Consider the following 19,620-nt stretch of genomic DNA (forward strand, 5'->3'; position numbering starts at 1 on the left):
AAAAAAAAAAAAAAAAAAAAAAGGAATTTACTCCTTCAGAAACACGTTTACAAGTTTCTGCTTCCAAAGTGGGAGTAGTGGTGCTCAGATTCAGCATGAAGTTATGATCTGGAATACAGGGACTATCTGTGCCATCCTACGGAGGTTTAAAAGGTTCCTCTTCCTGTGATAGACACTGTGCCTAAGGACACTGTCACGATCCAGTGGCCACTACAGTCAATGCTGGCTTCAAGTGACATTGGGTCTAGTCTTTTAACTGCAGAACAGTAACATCATACCTATACTGAAAGATCCCAAAGTCATTTTACAAAGCAGGGGAAGTGGGTATGATTGAAGTACCTGTGAAAGAACATTCAGAATTAGGGATGAAAACAACTTCCAGGATTGCCTAGACAAACCCTTCTAAATATCCTGAAATCTTTTGGCCATAGAGACCAAACAAGTCCCTAGATTTTTGAAATGTTTTTAAAGGCATCATTATCAACTTAGTATGTACTTTGGAAAACAGAGAATCCGATCCTTCACCTTATGACTTTAATGTAATTCACGGGACTGCAGTAGAATTAGCCCCATTTAAGACTGGACTTGTGCACTGGAGAAATCAGTCCTCTGAGAATCAGCATTCATTATTATTACTTGAATGGCTGGAGAGGAGGAGAAGACCATGTATTTCATCTGTTTTGTTTAATACTTGTCATAAATGCTAAAAGAGAAGAGCGTATTTTCTGTCCTGCCAATTGTTATTTTTCACTTTGCAAAATTGTTGTGTTAATCAGGAAAAAAAAAATATTTTTTTTAAATTAACTTTTGCCAATGAAAGTCCAATTCCTTATCATGTGAAAAAAATCTTCATGAGTAGCATTAGTGGTCTGGATATTGTCAGAATAAAATTATAGTCAAAGTTAGATATATGTTATCAACTATTGTAGATTATCACATCTAGAAAGAATTGAAAAAATCTAATGTACTTTTATGTCATATTTCTGTTTATTTCATTCTTACATTTCAGTCATTTTTAATAAAGAAAATGCACTAGTCAAGTTCAAAGTTTTAGTCATTGTGCCTCATTCTTTGAATTATAATGTTTAGGTTATGAACAGACCAAAAGAGTCACAGAAGTGTTTCAGGTATAACTAAAGAAGTCAAGGGAACATTTATATAGGTTTAATATTTTGGAGAATAAGGAAACAATCCAGTTAATCTCCATTATTTTACAAAATTTAACTTTGTGCCACCTGAAAGCACAGTCTTCTCATAAGGTTTTAGAAATCTGGAAATATGGAACATTTTTCAGACTTTATGTAACAATGGCAGCTTGTTTCTAACTTCTTCCCTGACAAGAGCATGCTGGACCAGGAATTTGCTCCTTTTTATCTGTCTGAAGACAGACTTGCATAGCTATAACATGCCCTCCTTTTGGTAGCTAGATCCTTTACTACGGAACCAAAGATGATTTTAGAAGTATTCTGAACATAGGGATTTAAACATTCACTTCGCTGCACTGTGTTTTTACTTTTAATATTTTCAAGATTGAGCACAGCAATGCTGCTTTGGATTGAGTGTGTGTTCAACCTACAAGAATGGCCTACTTTGCTAGGTGGTCCACATCTCGCCCATAATACTAAGTCACTTAAAGCCTACTAATGCAAAACCTAGCATGATTTATTGTTGTTTAACTTTATAAAGTAACTGCATGGGTGGGCGTGCGGTTTATAGAGCATTGCTCTCTACCACAAAAAGTAGTTTCTAACAGGGAAACAAAAAAATAGTAGTCAAATGGTTGTAAACACTTGTTTAAAAAGTCTATATTTACCAACGATATATTTTAAAATTTCTTTCTTTTTTTCCTGTTTTTAATGCTCTGGAACATTGGAACTCTCATTTCCTTTCAATTTTTTTTGATGGAAAAGGAATGTTAAACTTTAATTTTATTTTTCCAGTTCCTTCTAGTTTTTTCTTTTATCACCCCAAGGAGTTACAGGCTGCCTCGTTTCCTCTATCCATTTAACAGCTGACTGCAATGGTGACTGACACCTAACAGAAAAAAGAAAGGCCGAGTCTAGCAACTACACACCTTCTCCTCACTCTTTTCTAGCCCCACACAATTGCTTCTGATACCCAAAATAAAACCAGCCATCAATAGCAGCCAGTCAGCTTAGTTTTCTTTCCTCTCTTAAATTAACACTGCATCCCCCAACAATTCTGATGCAGCAAGTGCCGCAGCTCCCCGATTTCCAGGAGGAAGGAGGAAGTTTCCTTTCCTTCATTTCCTCCTAACTGCTCATTTTTCACCTGAAAAGCAAGCTGGTGGCTCAGATTATCTGTGCTTGCCTCTTACTGCTCTCTCTGCATTCTCCCTTTACGTGCATTTAAACTCATATTTTTCCTCATTTCATTTCCCCACATCACTTCATCCTACCTGCGTTTTTTGTTAAATCAAGAGATGTCCCGCTTGGCCACTAATCCAGAATCTGAAAAAAACTCATCAGGTTAATTAGAACACCGTCATATACTACAGCCCCAGTCACCACAACTCTCCCTCATGCTCAGCTGGACTAATTCAGTCAGGGTATGACCTTACGATTTATTCTGTGGAAACTGCTTCCTACTTTTCTTACAAAGGATGCCTTATAACAAGACAAATTCAAACCACCATATAAGCTAGCCTGGACCATGCCATTTCTTCCCTCTGGGTTAGACCTGCAAATGCAGTGACTATGTAGAAGAAACAACTCTTGCTTTACTTTTCTTACCCTTCTTTTCTCCTTCTATTGTACGTTGTACAATATAACAAACAAATAGGCACTGCTTTTTACTTTGGGCAATGCCCACACGGTGAGGAACCTGGAGAGCAGGTCAGGACAAGGATTTAGTTACCGAGTGTCTATCAGTCCTGAAGATAGAGGTTGGATCATCTTTTTCTCAATGTGGCTCTTCATAAAACAACCCCTCACCCAAGCTTGAATATAGAATTATCCTCGTAGAAGCATAAACTCAGAATTAGTTTTTGAAACTTGTTCTTTTAACAGATGCTTGCCAAAACACTTATTTCTAAGACCTCGTTAGTGTCCAGCACTTGAGCTTTGGACTAACGCTTCAGTGTTAGAGCCATCTAGTGGGAGAAGAGACATAGAAGCCGAGGCAGGTTCCACATCTAGATTTTTCATCCTATTCAGCTTTCTGGTGTGATCTCTGGACACCAGGGCCAATGAAAGAATGATCTGCTATGTCAGTATTGCAAACAAAGAAAACATGACTCCGAGGGATACTTCAGAAAAAGAGAAAGCATGCAAGCAGCCCATGAAATTCATACAGCTGATAATACTCCCAGTTACCAGGAAAGCAGCCTGTGCCTGTACCAGGGGAAAACCAAATAGCTAAGGTAGAAAAGACGGTTTCAAAAGAGGATAAAGCCAGGAAGCACAGATTCTGGCATGATTTTACAGATGCAACCCTCCTCAGGTACTGGCTGTTCCAGCTCATTTGTTCATACTAATCCTGTGAACTCCACATGGAAAATGAAGTAGTAGGGTTAGAGGTCTGCACAAGGGTCTCCCCATGTGGCTTAGGCCATTCTAATACAGCTGTGGGATCAACTCTTCTGGTTGAATTTTAGTTAGTAAATGATTTCTTGAACAGTCTTGGAAGATCATGCTAATATCTAGTAAGTGTGAACAGGCATGTGGTACAAGAAAATAGCCCAATGCCCTGGAGAATTCTTAAATCCATTAAGCTGACAATATGCCAAACAGTCCCTGAAGGAGACAGTCCTGCAGCTTCCAGTGTCTCCAGTCCCTTACAACAATAGAAATATTTGGTATATGAGCTAGGTACCAAGATACCATAACAGTCCCATTAAAAAAAATTTCCATATTTGTGTTTCTTATTAATTTTAAATAGAATTAATGGTTTCGCTCCTCCTATCATGTCATTAAGAAAAAGCAATTAGCTCTGCCCACAGAGGCAAGAGAGGAAAGATAAGTAAGAGGTAAGACAGGCGTTTTGGACAAACACAACTGATTAATAGTCTATCTCATGCTAGAGTTCAGAAAAATCAGTGCAAGGGCATACTTCAAATTACATCTTTCTGTCTCTCTCAGCAGGACTGCAGTGTGCTGAACGGTGTCCAAAGTATATTTAGTTGGCATACTTGCTCCAAGACAAATAGACATATGGACCACCCATTTGAAGAAAGATCAGCTTAAGCCTGCAAACTACATACAGAAAAATGAACAATCTCTTAAATTGCGTTTTGACAGTTAGCTAAGAATAGTGCTGCAATGTAAATTAAGGCTGCCTTCCAGTGTCTCTCCCCACTCCCATCATAATCATATTCATCTATTTTTTTAGTACACAATAGCTTGAAGTTTTCTTCAAATTCTCAGGTAAGCAGCATGAAAAGAGCAGCTGGTCAAATGCTACTGTTAATTACTGGAAATTCACTGTTTTAACATAGGAGCTGTATTCATAACCAAGTTCACATGTTTTAACGTTAAGTATCTACATCTTATAAGAAATGCTGCCAGTTTACAATACATAAGCTGTGGTTGACAACATCATATCCAAGCCAATACATCACAGCTGCAGGTTAAGAGGAAGACAAGAACAGTGGGGTTCAAAACAAACAAAAAAACCAACCCCAAAATGAAGCAGTGAGACTAGCTTTTGTACACTGAAAAGGCACGGAAATAAAGCTATTGTCTACTATGAAACAAAGGAAGGAACCTTTTCAGATAGTACAAGACTTATGACATAGCTGCTAATGTTTTAGCTAAATTAAACCTGGTAATGCAAGATGAAAGTAACATAAGATTGTTTTACTCTAGGGAGGTGCTTATATATTTGTTTTCCATGTATCAATGATTTATTTGAAGTATCCCAGTCAAAAGACAGCTATCTACTTCATAGAAACAGGAATCAGACTTAAAAGCAGGTACAAAAACAGAACACTTATTTACAGTTAATTAAAAAATAAAATGGTAGTTGGTAATGCTGACAAAGCATTTTCCCACATCCCTTTCTGCTCCGTTTTAAATCTGCTGTGAAACAGAAACAGATCTCTTAATCGACAACATAAAAGTCTATTTAACATACAGCACCATAATACGCAGTTTTGCTTTTTGTTGTTTGGTTATTGTTTTTTTTTTTAAAAAAGTCTGTTAATACTTTGCAAGCTACAGCATATAAAAATGGGACAAAGACAGGACATTTAGCAGGCCAAGCTTTTGATCCAACTTTGGCTCAATACATAACTATATACAGAGACCAAGAATAACCAAAGAAAGTTATGGCTCAGTAAACAATTACACCTAAGTATTTCAAAACAGGGATCTGCAGTGGATATATTAGTTCAGTGATCTTAATGGAGGCTTAGATTTGGGAAGAAACTGTTCCGTCATATCCTCTATTTTGTTCTTCTCTACCGTAGCTGCAGATTTGTTCTCTTTATCCTTTTTGTGACTCCTTTTGTGCTGGGATTCAAAGAAAATGCCCAATGTTAAGAGAATACAAAGAAATTAAAGACTACTTGCTCATGTACAATGCAGTACACAGTTTTCTGAGAAAAAAAAGTTACTTGAACTCCTGAAAAAGGTTCCTAATATTGCATTTACTAAAGAGATTTATTGTAGACATCTGGAAGTTTAACAGTTACTTTTAACTTTTAAGGAATCCATGACAAGTAAATGGATTCCCCCATGCCCCACCTCAAGCCAAACCCAAGCCTAATATACCAGGGGTTTACACTGATACATTGACAGAGCAAGAGGGTCAGAAGACAGACAGACAAAAAAAAAAAAAAATCACTGAAGAATCAAGAATGCTAATATTTGGCTTCTAAGAAAATACTCCACATCTAATTTCAACTTTTCCATTAAAACACACTTATGCCTAGTAAATTATGACAATTTTTTTCATGCATGATTATTTGCTGAGGTTTCTACTGTCTGTCCAGCTTGTCAGAAATTTGCATTATTTTATCTGCTGTTAACCGTAATCAGAATCTGCCGTTATTTTAGCTCAAGTTTAACAAAGCGTATTCTACAGGATCTGAAGAAGTTGTGAGGCCACTAAATGATACTAGGTAACTTCAGACCACAGCACTATTATGGAACAATAATTTTCCTTTGCTCTTAAATACACAGCTATTTGGAATATCTGTGGAAGTTACCTGGAAAAAGGGAATGCCACCATTTGCGTGGCAGCTTATGTTTGTATCCACTATGGATTTGTCACTGGCAAGGCTTTCACTGGATTCCTGCAACCCTTCCTCCTCTTCCAATAGGTCCTAAAACAGAAGTTTTCAGAAAAGCATATTTAATGTTTTAATTTCCTAGGTGAATGTACTAAGCATGATCAGATCTAGAAAAGACATTGCTCTTCCATTTTTGAAAAACAGAAATGAGTCTCTAAATTATTGATGTCTTCTCTTATTTTTCAAGATACTATTTTTGTCAAAAACTCAGCACACCTGACTTGAAGTACCCTGTAAAACAGAGAGGCTGCAACAGCTCTGGGGTTCTAGTCAACTCTCTACAATGACACGAAAAAAACTCTTAAAAGATGTGAAGTCTTCCTTGAGCCTCATTTGCAATTCATACACATACCTGATCTGCATTATCCTCCACCTCCTTCGTCACACTGTTTAGCATAGCATCAAGCCTTGGTTGGTTTTGCCTTAATTGCTCCAGTAGAAGTTCCCGGGGTTCCGTTCTCACAAGTGTGACTGGATAGAAGTAGTCTCTCCTCTGTGGAGTTGTCCCTTTAAGGAAGATTGTACACTAATGAAATGCACTATTAAGCACTTTCAGTATTTGCTTTAATTACAGATTCTCTATAGATTCTCAATTTTACATTAACTCAATACAGAAAGAATGCTTTGTTCAGTCATCATTCTTTGCATGCACCTTAAAAAAGGTGTAAGGCTGCTTATGTCTCCATTAACCTTCACTTATGAATTCTGCAACTCAAATTGCTTTCTGTAAGACCATTCTGTCCCCAACCTACTTTAAATACCTGTTGGAATATCCACTTTAAGATCCTCTTGCAGAAAACCATTAACCTGAGTCAGTCCGTGCTGTGCTCCAGCATTAAGTGTCATCTTCTGCTCCAGAAGTATCTCCTGATCAACATTTATCTGATCAAGGTGGCCATTTAGTACCTTCTCCTCAGCAGCCTTTTGTCTACCAATATGGTCAGCAATTTCAGCTATTGCTTTACCACAGTTTTCTTCATTTTTCTGAAAACAAAACAAAAAAACCCAAGCCAACTAAACACCAAGTTAACAGGAAAGGTTATGGCCTCTTTTCTAAGATGTGGTGCATGATTAGTGACATGACCTGAAACGAAACAACTGAGAGACCTCAAATTGAGAAGTTTCAGTGTCAGTTTTACACTCTCATTTCGAGAAATATCTTCAGAAGAGAGTCAGTTTCTTAGAAAGTACGATCATTTTAGAAAGCTACTCATAAGAATAAAGATGATGCCATCTGGTTCAGATCAGACTCCTCATGCTTCTATGTACCACCTCTGCACAGAATTAGGATATGCAAGTGAAAGTGAAAAAATCCTACAAGCATTAGAAACTTTATGCATTTGCATGGGAAAAGAAGGAAAACATGTATTTCTAGCCTTTCTCATTTGAATGAAACTCCTGAAGCACTCAGTAGGTATAACAGATACAAGGGTGTCTTAAGACTGTAAATGCTTTTAACAGTTAAACTTTTCTTTCTGAAATTTAGCAAAATGTTGGATTTGCCTATTTCATTACCTATTAGAACAATAAAACAAGAAGGGTGGGAAGTGAAGTTTGCAATGGAAATTAAAAAAATTAGAGACAGAAATTCTCATATAAGAAGCCAGAACTAGTGGATACCTAAAAGGAATGCTTTCTCCCACAATATTAATTCATCTGACCAATAAAGTCATTTGCATCCTCCAGAACATAGACTGTATTTGATCATTGTGCAAATCTCCCACAGAGATCCCCAGTAAGGTAGATAAAGTTTTAGAATTAGTGATAAATACTACCAAAAAGATGCAAAAAGCCCAAATTACAAATCAAAGTTAGTCACATGGGATTAATACAGACACCATTTTTTGAGGTTATTTGCACTTTAAGTTTGAAGTCTTCCTCTTAAATTAAGCTCTTGATTTCCTCTAATTGCATCTATTTAAGCTGAGTAACATGAGTCTGCTGTGACTGAAAAAAAAACCCACAATTTTGTTCTATGAGAACTTTTTTCACCTACAAATTCTACTGTAAAAGTTTGTCTCAATGTTATATTACACTACAAATAACTATAGGTACCTTTTGTAAACACTGAAGATGCTGTTTCTCATCATTGAGGGACAATAGCTGCTGATCGGTAAAGCTGACTATTTGAGTAGTTGTAAATTCACCCCATTTATCTGTATCCTGAGACACATTTTTGAGACTGTTGAGAAGTTGTTGACAGTGACCAGTGGATTCTTCCAGCATCATCTTGTTTTCAGCATTTATGGTCCTGAGCTCTTGAGAGAAATTATCCAGAGATGCAATAAATTTGCTGTGATTGGAAGTTGTATTGCTGACTAGGTCTGTAGTTTTCCTGCAACAACATATTTGTAACAGTTCAGAGATTTTGAAAGGTGGATCTTAACACATTCTACATTTAGAAATATTTGAGACCAGAACCAGTAAAGTAGTGCAGTTTTATCAAACCAGTTAATTATAATGTTGTCACTCTATTTTGCAAATTTAGAAATTGCAGCACTCAGAGCAGTAGGCTTGTTAAATCCCTTAAGGAAAAAACCAAAACAAAACCCCTAACAAACTAAAAACCAACAACTTCAGCAAGACCTTCGTTACTCAGTCTGCAACTGAATGAAGCATGCTACAATAGGTACACCATTATACTTCAAGCTAAACCTTTATGTTATGAGGTTCTGAAGTCCAGCCATACTAAGGGCCATTCATCAGCATATTGCTCCCAGAACCATGGCCTGTTATCTGCAATATGCTCAAGAGACAAATTTGAGGAAAAGCCTTGTAGAGCTACCTTTTACTCTGGGGAAAGGTGAACTATGATCTACATTCTGTGTCAGAACTCAACTCTAACATACAGGTCTTGTCCAGAAGACTTTATAAGCATATAAATACAAAGACCAGCTAATTGTGCAGTCCTCTTCACACATAGTTTTATCTTGCATCAGTATACACCAAAAGTAATCTGCTCCTTACAGGTGAATGTTTTCTTGCACAGCAGTGATGTTGGTCTTCAAGCTTCCATTTTTCACGAGTACATTAGTCAAGTTCTTCTCAGTCTCCTGAGCAAACAGGTCAAGCTGGCTTTGCAGTGAGGACATTAAGTCAGCTGTGCTCTATTAAGAAAAATGTCATACATTACATTACAAGCTGAAGGTACAATTTTTGTGCAGAGAAGATACAGACACTTTGCTTTTGGAGATATATGTAAATGCATATACACTGGACATACTCATAGCAAGGGTAAACTTTTTTTGTTACCTTCCTACATAAGCTTCTTAAAGCAGCCCAACAAAGGCCGAAAAGAATTAGGATCATCAAGTTACTGTCCTAACATTTCTGAAGCAAGTACAATGGTTTACTGCTACAAAGACTTTAAATCAAAGCAAGCAATCACACCTGGTGTTAGGATTTCTTCTTACTCTAAGTATACCTTTGTATGTGCCAACCTCGTCATTTCCACTTCTTCTTTTAAATTCTCACAATCATTCTGAAGCTGAGCAAAAACACTGGCTGTTTCTTCCCGTAATTTTTTCAGAGTGAGAGAAAGATCTCCAAAGAAGGTATCCATTTCCTTTTTATGACCCTCCATCTTAGAAAAGAGTTTTATTTAAAGTTAGGTATTTGTCTTTAGGTAAGAACTGGATATTTTTCCCTAGCATAGAAACAAACTCTACCCCAAGGAAATTGTCAAAGGCACTAATAAAGCATTTTGCATAAAATGTGGAAAATAACACTTAAAGCAATCTGAAGTTACAAACTGGAACTTGGTGTGAGCTTTTCCAAACACAAAATTTGGCATGTGAGGTAGACAAAATAGGAAGACACAGACAAGGCACTTCGTTAAGACAAGAGCAAGTAAGCCACGGACTATTTGCTGTCTAAGTCTGAAAACCAGTAAGAAGCCTCTAGACAAGGGGAGCTGATTTCACATGAGTTGTAACTGATAGAAGGGGGAAGTTTTTCAGTCAGAGCAACAGGTCACCAGGAAAAAAGATTTGTTTTTGAACAAATGGAAAAAAAAAAAAAGGAATGAAAGAATGAGGCTCAGTTCTACATAAACATCATGAGATAGACTAGAACTAAAAATTGAAGCAAAGGACTTTTTTTGTAAGTGCAGTGTTGTCTGCACTTACGGCTATTGTTAACAAGATAAAGCATCACAATCCCCAGGAATCAAAGTGACTACAGAAAAAGTTTGGTATAACAGCACAAGAAACTGGGAGTGACAAGACTTGTCCAAGTTGTGTATTTTAGAAATCTAAAATACAAGAGAGACTATGTTAATGATATTATCAAATATTTGTTACATATAGTTTTAAGTATCCACATGTCACCATTCTTCTGTGGCATTTAGGTGAGCAGTTGTGCCAATATAGGTAACAAGCAAATACACCACCCTCGGAGGTGGACAAGAAGTCTGAAAGAAAGAGCTAAAAGGTAGAACTCAAGGGACAGAATAAAAGAGAAAAGGCCAGACCAGAAGTGGAAACACTCTGACACACTGCAGAAAAGCCACCAAAGGGTTATCTGTAAATTAAATAAAACGGAAGAGCATGAGATAAGAGACAAATAATATCCATTACCTTGTCAGCCACAGCAGAATATTTCTTCATGTTACTCTGAAACTGACAGTTTAGCCCCAAGACAAATTCTGCCATTGGTGTCAAGCTATTTAATGCTCTTCCTAATCCAGATGTATGTTCCTCCTATGAACAGCATTAGAAAAAAAAGCAGAAGTAAAACAGTATATGACTCTTCCTTCACCTACATGTGTAAGAAGCTATCAATGTACTCTGCTATAACAGCATTTGCTATATAGTATACTACAGCTTGTGGTGGTGACATGGGAGGGGAAGCAGGGAGGGACATAATCATGGCCAAGTGCTGAAGCAGAGACATGTAGAGAGCATCAGAAAAAAACCTATACAATATTTACAGAATCTCTTTTGATCCAGAACAGTTTCATATATTTAAGTAATATAAGAGTATGTAAATTTACTAACAATTAATTTCAGCAGATCAGCTTTACAATCAAGTGACAGATTCTCATGTTGTGTTATTTTTTCAGACATGTGAGAAACTTCAGTAGACACCAATTCTTTAACAGAGGCAAAAGATGATGATACAACTGATGCAAGAATATTAGCTGCTGAAGAACTGGCAGACAGAAGGTCACCTACGAAAGAAATCAAGAACTGTTACTTATTTTTTTTTTTTAAAAAAAGTTCCACTGTAGGAAAGGAACTCTCTTTATTGCTCATCAGTTTATTGCCTCTTACAGCACAGAAAGGCTGTTGATCATCCCAGATACACTATTACTGGTGCAACTGTAATCATTACATTGCTTAAAATAAAGTCTCTTCCACTTACTAAAACAGATCCATTTTAGGAAACTGTCTTTGGTACTACTGCTGCAAAAATTCAGGATGACATACTGATACAGGTATTACACTTACCTATAAAATTTGTGTAAGATGTCAACATCTGTTGCTGCTTCAAACTGTTTTCACTAACCGAATCTTGTATTTTGTTGAACAAAGCATTCATTTGTTCTGCAAATGTATTTTGGACGATAGCATTGTGTTGATCAACAGCCTTCTTACGGTCCAGTTTTGCATGGAGACCAGACACATCTTTTGTAGTTTCTTCAACTGTACTAAGTAACTACAATTTTTTAAAGTTATTTTAGTCAGTCTTTAAACAAGAAGTCAAGCATACATTATATAAGGAAAAGCAAGTGTAGTTCTGAGTTAAAGGAGAAGTTATCTCCCTAGAAACACAGGTATTTCCCTTTACATCATCAAATTAACACCAGGATTAAGAATAGTTGTATGTCATTTATACTCTTGGAACACAGGAAAAAGTTACCTACTAGAGACCATTTGTTCTGTCTTGGAAATTAAAGCATTAATAAAGGACATCCTCAGTATTTAAGGAATTAAGATATCATTTATCACAGAACAGTAACCAGAAAACATTCCTGACCACTTCAACATTTTCTGAAAGATTTGACAGTAAATATATTCTTTAATAGTACTCAAGCAAGATGTTTCCAGTACTAGTTCAGTGATAAATAATTAGAATTTGAATGTATAGCAGATTCTTGGTTTTGTAGTCAGCATAAATAATTTCTGTACCCATTACTCTCACACACACTCTGCAACCCATATGCAAAAAACTAGGCATCCCCTCCCAACCTTACAGGAATCCGAGTAGAAAGAAATTTTCATGTTGACTAAAGAAACAGGTTTCATCACTTTGCAGTTTAAATAGCAGGATACTGTCTTTCTCCCATCTATTTCGATAATTATGACCAATCTACAAACACATCAAAACCATACCCTAAAATATAGAGGTGACAGGACAACAGTTTCCATTATCCACTCAGTGAGTTTAAGTTACTGCACACATCTCTCTGCAAAGCTTTTTGCTATTTTTCTACCCCAGTTATATATAACTTACTTTTTTTGTAGAGCCAGTCATAAGTTTCTAGTAAAGAAAACTACTTATTCTGCAAAACAACTCATGACAACAGAGAGTGCAAAGCACTGGAACTCTCATGACAAACTGGCCTGAAGCAAAGATAGCTTGCTCCAGACCATCCAGCATGTTTAGCAGTCAACTGTCAATATTACCACAGAAAGTCCTGCAATCTTAAGTAGCTTTTCATTATAATATAATTTATCAAGAGCACTAATCCTAGTTTTCCATCTTAAATTCAGGTTTCGTCACACTTGCACCATGCTTTAGCAACAGTAACTTCCTTGAACAGCCCATGAAACTTCTAAACATGGGAAGCTATTGTTACAGTTAGGTGCAAGAACTGTGACAACCTTGGTAGCTGTGCCATGAAGTTTCTCTTCAGTGTTTTCCAAAACTGAAACCACATATTCTTCTTCAGCCAGATGAACCTTGGTTTCCTGCAGATCTTTTTGGGTTTCTTCCAGTTCTTTCTCTTTGATTTGCAGATCCATTTTACACTGTTCAAGTTCATTTTTACTAACTATGAATAGTTCAGTGATCTAAAGTGGAAGACAAACATCAATAAGGCAACACTGCTTTTAAAAGTTCAACAGTCCCACTTCACATCTCTCAAATTATGCCACAATACCAGAAGGGAAGTCGTCATCTAGCAATGTAGTTTCAGCTGCAAGACTCAGAGGTCTTAAACCTAGACTATACATTTGTATAGTCTCTGTATTCACTGAAAATATCACAAACCAACACCATTTCCACTGTAATAATCCCTTGCTTCCCCACTCAAACTGCAAGACCAAACAATTGTTATCAGCACAAGAAAAAAAAAAATCCCATTAAACAAATCTAAGCAGATAGAATGAAGAAGAGAGTCAGTAAAGCTGATTACAGAGTAGTTACGTATTCCAGCTGATTAATTTCTGCGTTTCTTTTAAAGAGGAAGGTCCCATTTTCTGTGCAATTTGTTAATGGGAGCTCACCACCTTCTCCTCTCTCCCCTCATTCTTTGCTCCTAAGTAAGTATCTGTAAACTGAGATGGTACCATTTTACAAGCAGATTTTTACTGAAAACCCAGCAAAGTGAATTAAAGGTAAAGTAGTAGACATTAAAAAAGCTTTTTAAAAAAAAAATTGCATGCTGCAACTTCATATATATTTCAACTTCCTAACTTCAAGGATTAGGAAGCTTCCACTCTTGACCAATTAGGGAAATTTAAGAACAAAAACTCTTCAGACTGTTCTTTGCTCAAATTTTTTTCCCCCTTCCCCAAAGATTTCTTTTTTTTTTAGTAGATTTAAACCACAGTTGAGAAACATCACTTACTCTTTTCACTTCTTCCTCCATGACACTGATTTTGTCAATATACTCTACAATTTGTTCTTCCTGAACTGTCAGCTTTCCATTAAGGGCTCTCAAGCAAGGATTAAAACAAACAAATAAATTAGTCAAGTAAGAGTTGATCTCAAGATTACCTACCGGTTTTTATACTACATTATTTAGTAATTTCAAAAATAAGTATTGCTAACTTCTGTATGAAAAGCAGGTAATTTTCACTTAATGCAGAAAGGATATAAGACAATTTTCCATTGTAAGCTTTCTGTGTAAACTAGCCGTCTTACAAAGTGAAGTAAGCTATATCAAGTTTGCTCTCCTATATGAGCTTCCAACTGAAGGAAAGTCTGCATGGTGTAGATCTGCATCCCAGCTATGCTTATGGTAAGCTCCATACATAGATAAAATCCTTAGTGCAAACCTACTCTTTAGGTTTCTCTCTGTGCAATAATTTCTAAAGAACAAGTTTACCAGTCAGCTAAATTCTCCTGACTATATTTTATTTTCTGGTGTGAAAATAGATCTGAAAGCATTTCTGTATAAGGATAGCTACAAGTATCTGAGATTTGTTGTTAGTAATTTTATAGAAATTTTGAAGACATACTCGTAATTTTCAAGAGAAATATAGACTCCATTTTTTTCTCGTGCAGCAGCAAGATCTCGCTTCAGACGCTCAATCTCTTCAGTGTATTCCTGCATAAAGAAACAGTCACATGTAAACCTGAAAACTTCTACTTTGCTTTGAAGATTCAGCTTAACAGATACTTCACAAAGATGGTGCTCTATGGAAGTTTTGCATAAGCACAGGAGCAAAGCACTTCTGTTTCAAATAAGTTCAGTATAGCACCATTTAAATTCATACCATTGGATATATGTAGAACATTGAAACCTCCCATTTGAATCATACTTGGTTGTATATTAACAGCTTACAATGGGAACTGCAACTTCTTTAGTAGTGGTCAGCTACTGTATATTGGCCCTTCATACTTACTGACAAGTTCACTTTAATTCAGGTACTTTCTAGGGAATGGAGCTGCTAATACAGCAAGTTCAGAAAAAAAAGTATCCAGTGTCATTTAGTGGCTCTGCACTAACTTGTAAACAGGTAATCCATACACAGTCATAGCTATTAGCAATAGCCCTCTCTGTTCAGCTTTAGTCACTTGGCAGATGCTGAAACTGTTGCTAAGACTAATGCTGTACTAGTAGAGCAGCTCAGTTTGAAAGCATCAGTTCAGCGATTACAATCGCCTCAGAAAAGCACTGCTACTAGTTATAACTTCTCCACAACTTCACAATTCCTGCATAGCAAAACTGATGTTAACGGAGTCAAACCTAACCTGTATCTTAATTTGTTATGACAGATGTCTAGTTTACCTTAATGAGAGCTTTTTTTGTTAGCTTCTGATTAACTTCAGGCTTGTTCATTATGTTCTTTGCTCTGTGGGCATATTCCAGTGTACTTAATGTTTCCTGTGATAAACAGATGTAACATTACGTCAAGCTGAGGAGTTAACTTGTACTTTTGTTATCGCTAGCAAAATACAATATCTATTTTAGGAACAGATTTTCAGACTTAAATTTACCTCAAGATTTATAGATGCAGGAGAAACTGTGGCAATTATAGATGTTTTTGTTCGTCCTCCAAGAGAGTCTTGTAGGATTCTTGTGAGTTTAGACTCCCTGTATGGAATATGTGGGGCTCTTTCTACTAGAGCAGTAATAACTCTCCCTAGCGTCAGGAGAGACTGGTTGATATTTCCAGCTTCACGAGCTCTTTTGTCAACTGCCCCAGATCGACCAATGTTTTCACTTCCTGCAAGATCAACCTGAAAGACAAGAGGAAGGACATGCTTCTGTCTCAAATTACCCTGAAGAATACTTGCCCCATAGTGTTGCAGGACACAACACACATGAACTAGTTTATGAGCTGTTCAGGAGACATTGGGGTGACAAATGGGACTGACATTTCTCAGAGTGACAAATATAGTTCATATCACCTTGTGAAAAACAATTATTTTTTTTTTTCCCCTCACCGGAAAAACCCCACCTTAGATTCTCAAGAGAATGTGTTCAGATTATTCTAGTTCATTACTTCAAAGAATGTCATCAATGACATTTAGTGCAAATACTCACCAAGTTCAGCTTCCCAATTTTAACAAGTTCTTCTCCATCCATTGTTGTTTCTTTCATATGGATGGTAATCGAAAACACAGAGTGGGAGCGGCTATAAGAGAACTCAGTTTCAGGCAGACATCCCATTAAAGCCAAATTATCTGCTTGCTACATGACACTGCTGCAAGTTAGGTATCCATGCTCTTTTTAGGGAATACATTTGGCCCATTAATTGGGATTTACACATTTTCAATGCACATACTTATTCTACCAAATACATTTCTGTGTGTATACATATGAATATGGTAATAATGAATATGAATATAATGAATAACAAATAATAATGAATATTTTTTTACAATAGGAAGCTGACAGATACAGAAAACCATGGATGCCAAATTACACCAGTTTGACCATGCATAAAACAACAGTTCAGGCAGAATGAATTCTCTAAATTCCCTGTAATCTCAGATGAAATTAGTTCTGTGTTCTAATCTGCAGTAGCCCAATACCCATTCCCTTGCATCAGTAGACAGATGTGCTCAGTATATCTTTAATTTAAAATATGACATGGGCAGAGTGTTCCTTGCTTATCGCAACACTGGATATCACTACTTGTTCATAGTGACATAGCTACCACATCTGCAGTTCAATAATGAGAAATCAGTAATATACAATGGTTTTGATCAAGGTATCTCTACTAGATTCTGACTATGAGTCGCAATCATATGAATTAGCCCACATTGCCATACAAAAAAAACCTCTGAGCCTTATCCCCAACTTCCACCATGCAGTTTGCAGGTTCTCAGAAGCTGGGGTTTGAAAAGAGGGTCTTGTGTTAACCTGTAAAAAACATCTTAACAGTATTTTGAAATTAGCAACAAATCCTAATATACCATTTTCTACTACTGGTAAGGAGATGAAAGGATACTTGAGACACTTACACCAAGTTTTTATTTAGTAAACAGAACTGGCAAAAAACCCCCAACCACTCATAACAGCTAGAACAAAGACAACTCATCTCACCAATACAGGTATATCAGCTAAACATCTTCCAAACTTGAAAGGACTACAGCCTTCTTTTTGAAGATGTACAATCTCATGCTAGTACATACAATGTATTTTAGTTCGTATCTGTCAGACTTCTGTCTTTTATTTCCATAAGTATAGAAAGCTTTGAAAAAGTTGAATTCTTAACTTTGAGTTATAGTTAAATTTCAATATTCTAGATGCCAGTTAAGAACATTCTGCTACTTGTATCTCAGCTAGATATAGGTGGAATGCCAGGGCTACTGTTCCAACTAGACACTGCATATTAACAAAGTGTATATTCATAACCAAGCATGCAAACTCTAAACAAGAGGGGAAGCTTACGTAAAAAAAAAAATCATACAGAGAGAAATAGTCTGTTTTTAAGATGAGAAGCATTCAGATTTTATAACGCCCGTTCACACATCTATTAGAATCACCCCACAGGATGTGACAAGGAAGAAGTTCTAACTATGGCTTTCTAACCCACATTCAACAATGTGAACTGCAATACACAATCTCAAGATCATGCCAGGTTTGCAGTAGCTTCAACATCTTTTACTTCTTCAGTAAGCTCCTGTTTAATAAAACAAGAACAAAACAAAGTTTCTGAAGTAGGGAAGATTTGTACCTGGAATATGCATTCAAGTAAGTAGCTGCAGTTGTTCTTTTTGCTGCACCCCTTTCCAGGATTTGGTAGACTTCATTTTTGTTGTGTACAGTTATTTCTTCCAAGCCTTTAATAATTACACCCCTCTGTCAGAAAATAATTTATGCTTATTATACATTTCTCAGCAATCCTGAAAGCCTGAAAATAACAAGTTTTGGAAGACAGCACTAACTTTGTTTCGAGGGTCATCAAACATCTGCAGTCTTTCTCCAACATCAGGAGTAGGATTCAGAAGATCAAAAAGCTCCTCATTATAGATTTCCAAAAGAGAGACTTTCACTGAGAATTCCGTACCATTTACTGTGAGTTTTTCAAATATTTGATGCAATGTACGAGGTATTATACCTGCTAGCGGATCCTATAAATTAAAGTGAAATATTTAATATACAAATGTACTGAAAGAGATTTGGGGGTAGAGGGTGGAATTTCAGCTTAATAGTCTGATTTGATATAAGGAATAATACCTTGGACAAAGATCATCTTCCATATAAAGATCACCAAAACTTGTATGCATGCATTAAAGATGTAAAGTTTCGATTTTCATATAAATTAATGAGACCATTTGTTAATTACAGACATTTCAGGGAAGTCAGCTTCAGGATTTGAAAGGCATCAACTTTAAGTTGCCTTCCGCAATTTTTAACTTTGAACTATAGTACAGACAAGAGAAACCTCAGTAGTGAAAATATACCTCTTCCCAAGTATATTCCTCATTGGGCGACCGCTCCCCTTCCATTGTGAAGGTCTTACCAGTACCAGTTTGGCCATAACTGTGAGAATAAAAAATTAAAATGTAAAAAAGAAACTAAAATTCAAAGAAAATTTCCTAATAATAGTTATTGGCGTACTTACGCAAATACTGTACAGTTGTAGCCCATAATAACTTCATCCAAAATGGGACACACAACACTTCGGTATACATCAATCTGTTTCGCTTGAGCTCCAAAAACCTGTTGAGGCAAAGACAACACAACCCATTTATCCATACAGTAATGTATAGCATCACACAGTACAGTAACCAGACCATATTAGAGAAATGTACTAGCTTGTTTCTAGAAGTCCCCAACTTGACAAGCAGTTACCATATCAAATGTGTAAGTTTTTCTTGATGTCTTATCTGTCACTCCTCCAGTGCGGACACTAACTTCCTTTCTTGCTTGGTCACAGTCTACAACAGCATAGGAGCTTGCTTTACGTTCTGAGGCATTAAAAGGCCTAAAAAGACAGGAGTTAAGAATACTGGATTGATATCATTGCTAACAAGAATATAAACTGACAAAGCAGTAATATAACTCAGTTTAAGGATCCAGAATAGTACAATTGGGTAAAAGGAACATAAAGCTTTTAACTTCATTTGTTTAATAATTGTTTAAGGAAAAACTGATGCAATGTGGCAGTTTCCAGACCTTGTTTCTCCTTCTACCTGCTGTGGGACAACTCAAGTATCCGTAGCTTTTTGTTTGTTTACATACATGTTTTTTAACAAGTCCGTAAACACTTCTAAGATTGTTCAGATGTGCACCCAGCTAACCTGCATTAGAAAACGTTCAACTGCAAGGGGGTGGAAGATTAAACATACCAAGTAGCTGTATAAATAAAAGCCTCCAAAAAAGGAAAAAACTTGTACACAAAAGTTAAGACAATAGTGAATCAAACTAATTAAATTAAAAAATATCCTTTTTTATTTTTCATTTACTCAAGCAATGAAATCTACATCTTGCACTAATGACAACACTCTAAAGCCCCTGA

General features: G+C 36.4%; 1 protein-coding gene across 1 annotated transcript; it reads right to left on the reverse strand.

The window, feature by feature from the left end:
* Positions 1 to 5,345: 5,345 nt before the first annotated feature.
* Positions 5,346 to 19,086, reverse strand: KIF11 (kinesin family member 11; the record flags this gene model as incomplete). The annotated part of the gene is made up of 21 exons (XM_009698253.1): positions 5,346 to 5,471; positions 6,170 to 6,286; positions 6,606 to 6,760; positions 7,015 to 7,237; positions 8,309 to 8,588; positions 9,221 to 9,360; positions 9,678 to 9,836; positions 10,831 to 10,953; positions 11,251 to 11,423; positions 11,704 to 11,911; positions 13,081 to 13,269; positions 14,049 to 14,136; positions 14,662 to 14,750; positions 15,435 to 15,530; positions 15,644 to 15,886; positions 16,194 to 16,284; positions 17,833 to 17,957; positions 18,044 to 18,229; positions 18,563 to 18,641; positions 18,724 to 18,821; positions 18,954 to 19,086. Coding segments are annotated over 21 exons (3,121 nt in total), but the record flags the coding sequence as incomplete, so codon positions are not given.
* Between the last annotated feature and the right edge of the window lie 534 nt (positions 19,087 to 19,620).

Source organism: Cariama cristata, unplaced genomic scaffold (assembly GCF_000690535.1).
Source record: "Cariama cristata isolate BGI_N322 unplaced genomic scaffold, ASM69053v1 scaffold12974, whole genome shotgun sequence".
NCBI classification, from domain to species: domain Eukaryota; kingdom Metazoa; phylum Chordata; class Aves; order Cariamiformes; family Cariamidae; genus Cariama; species Cariama cristata.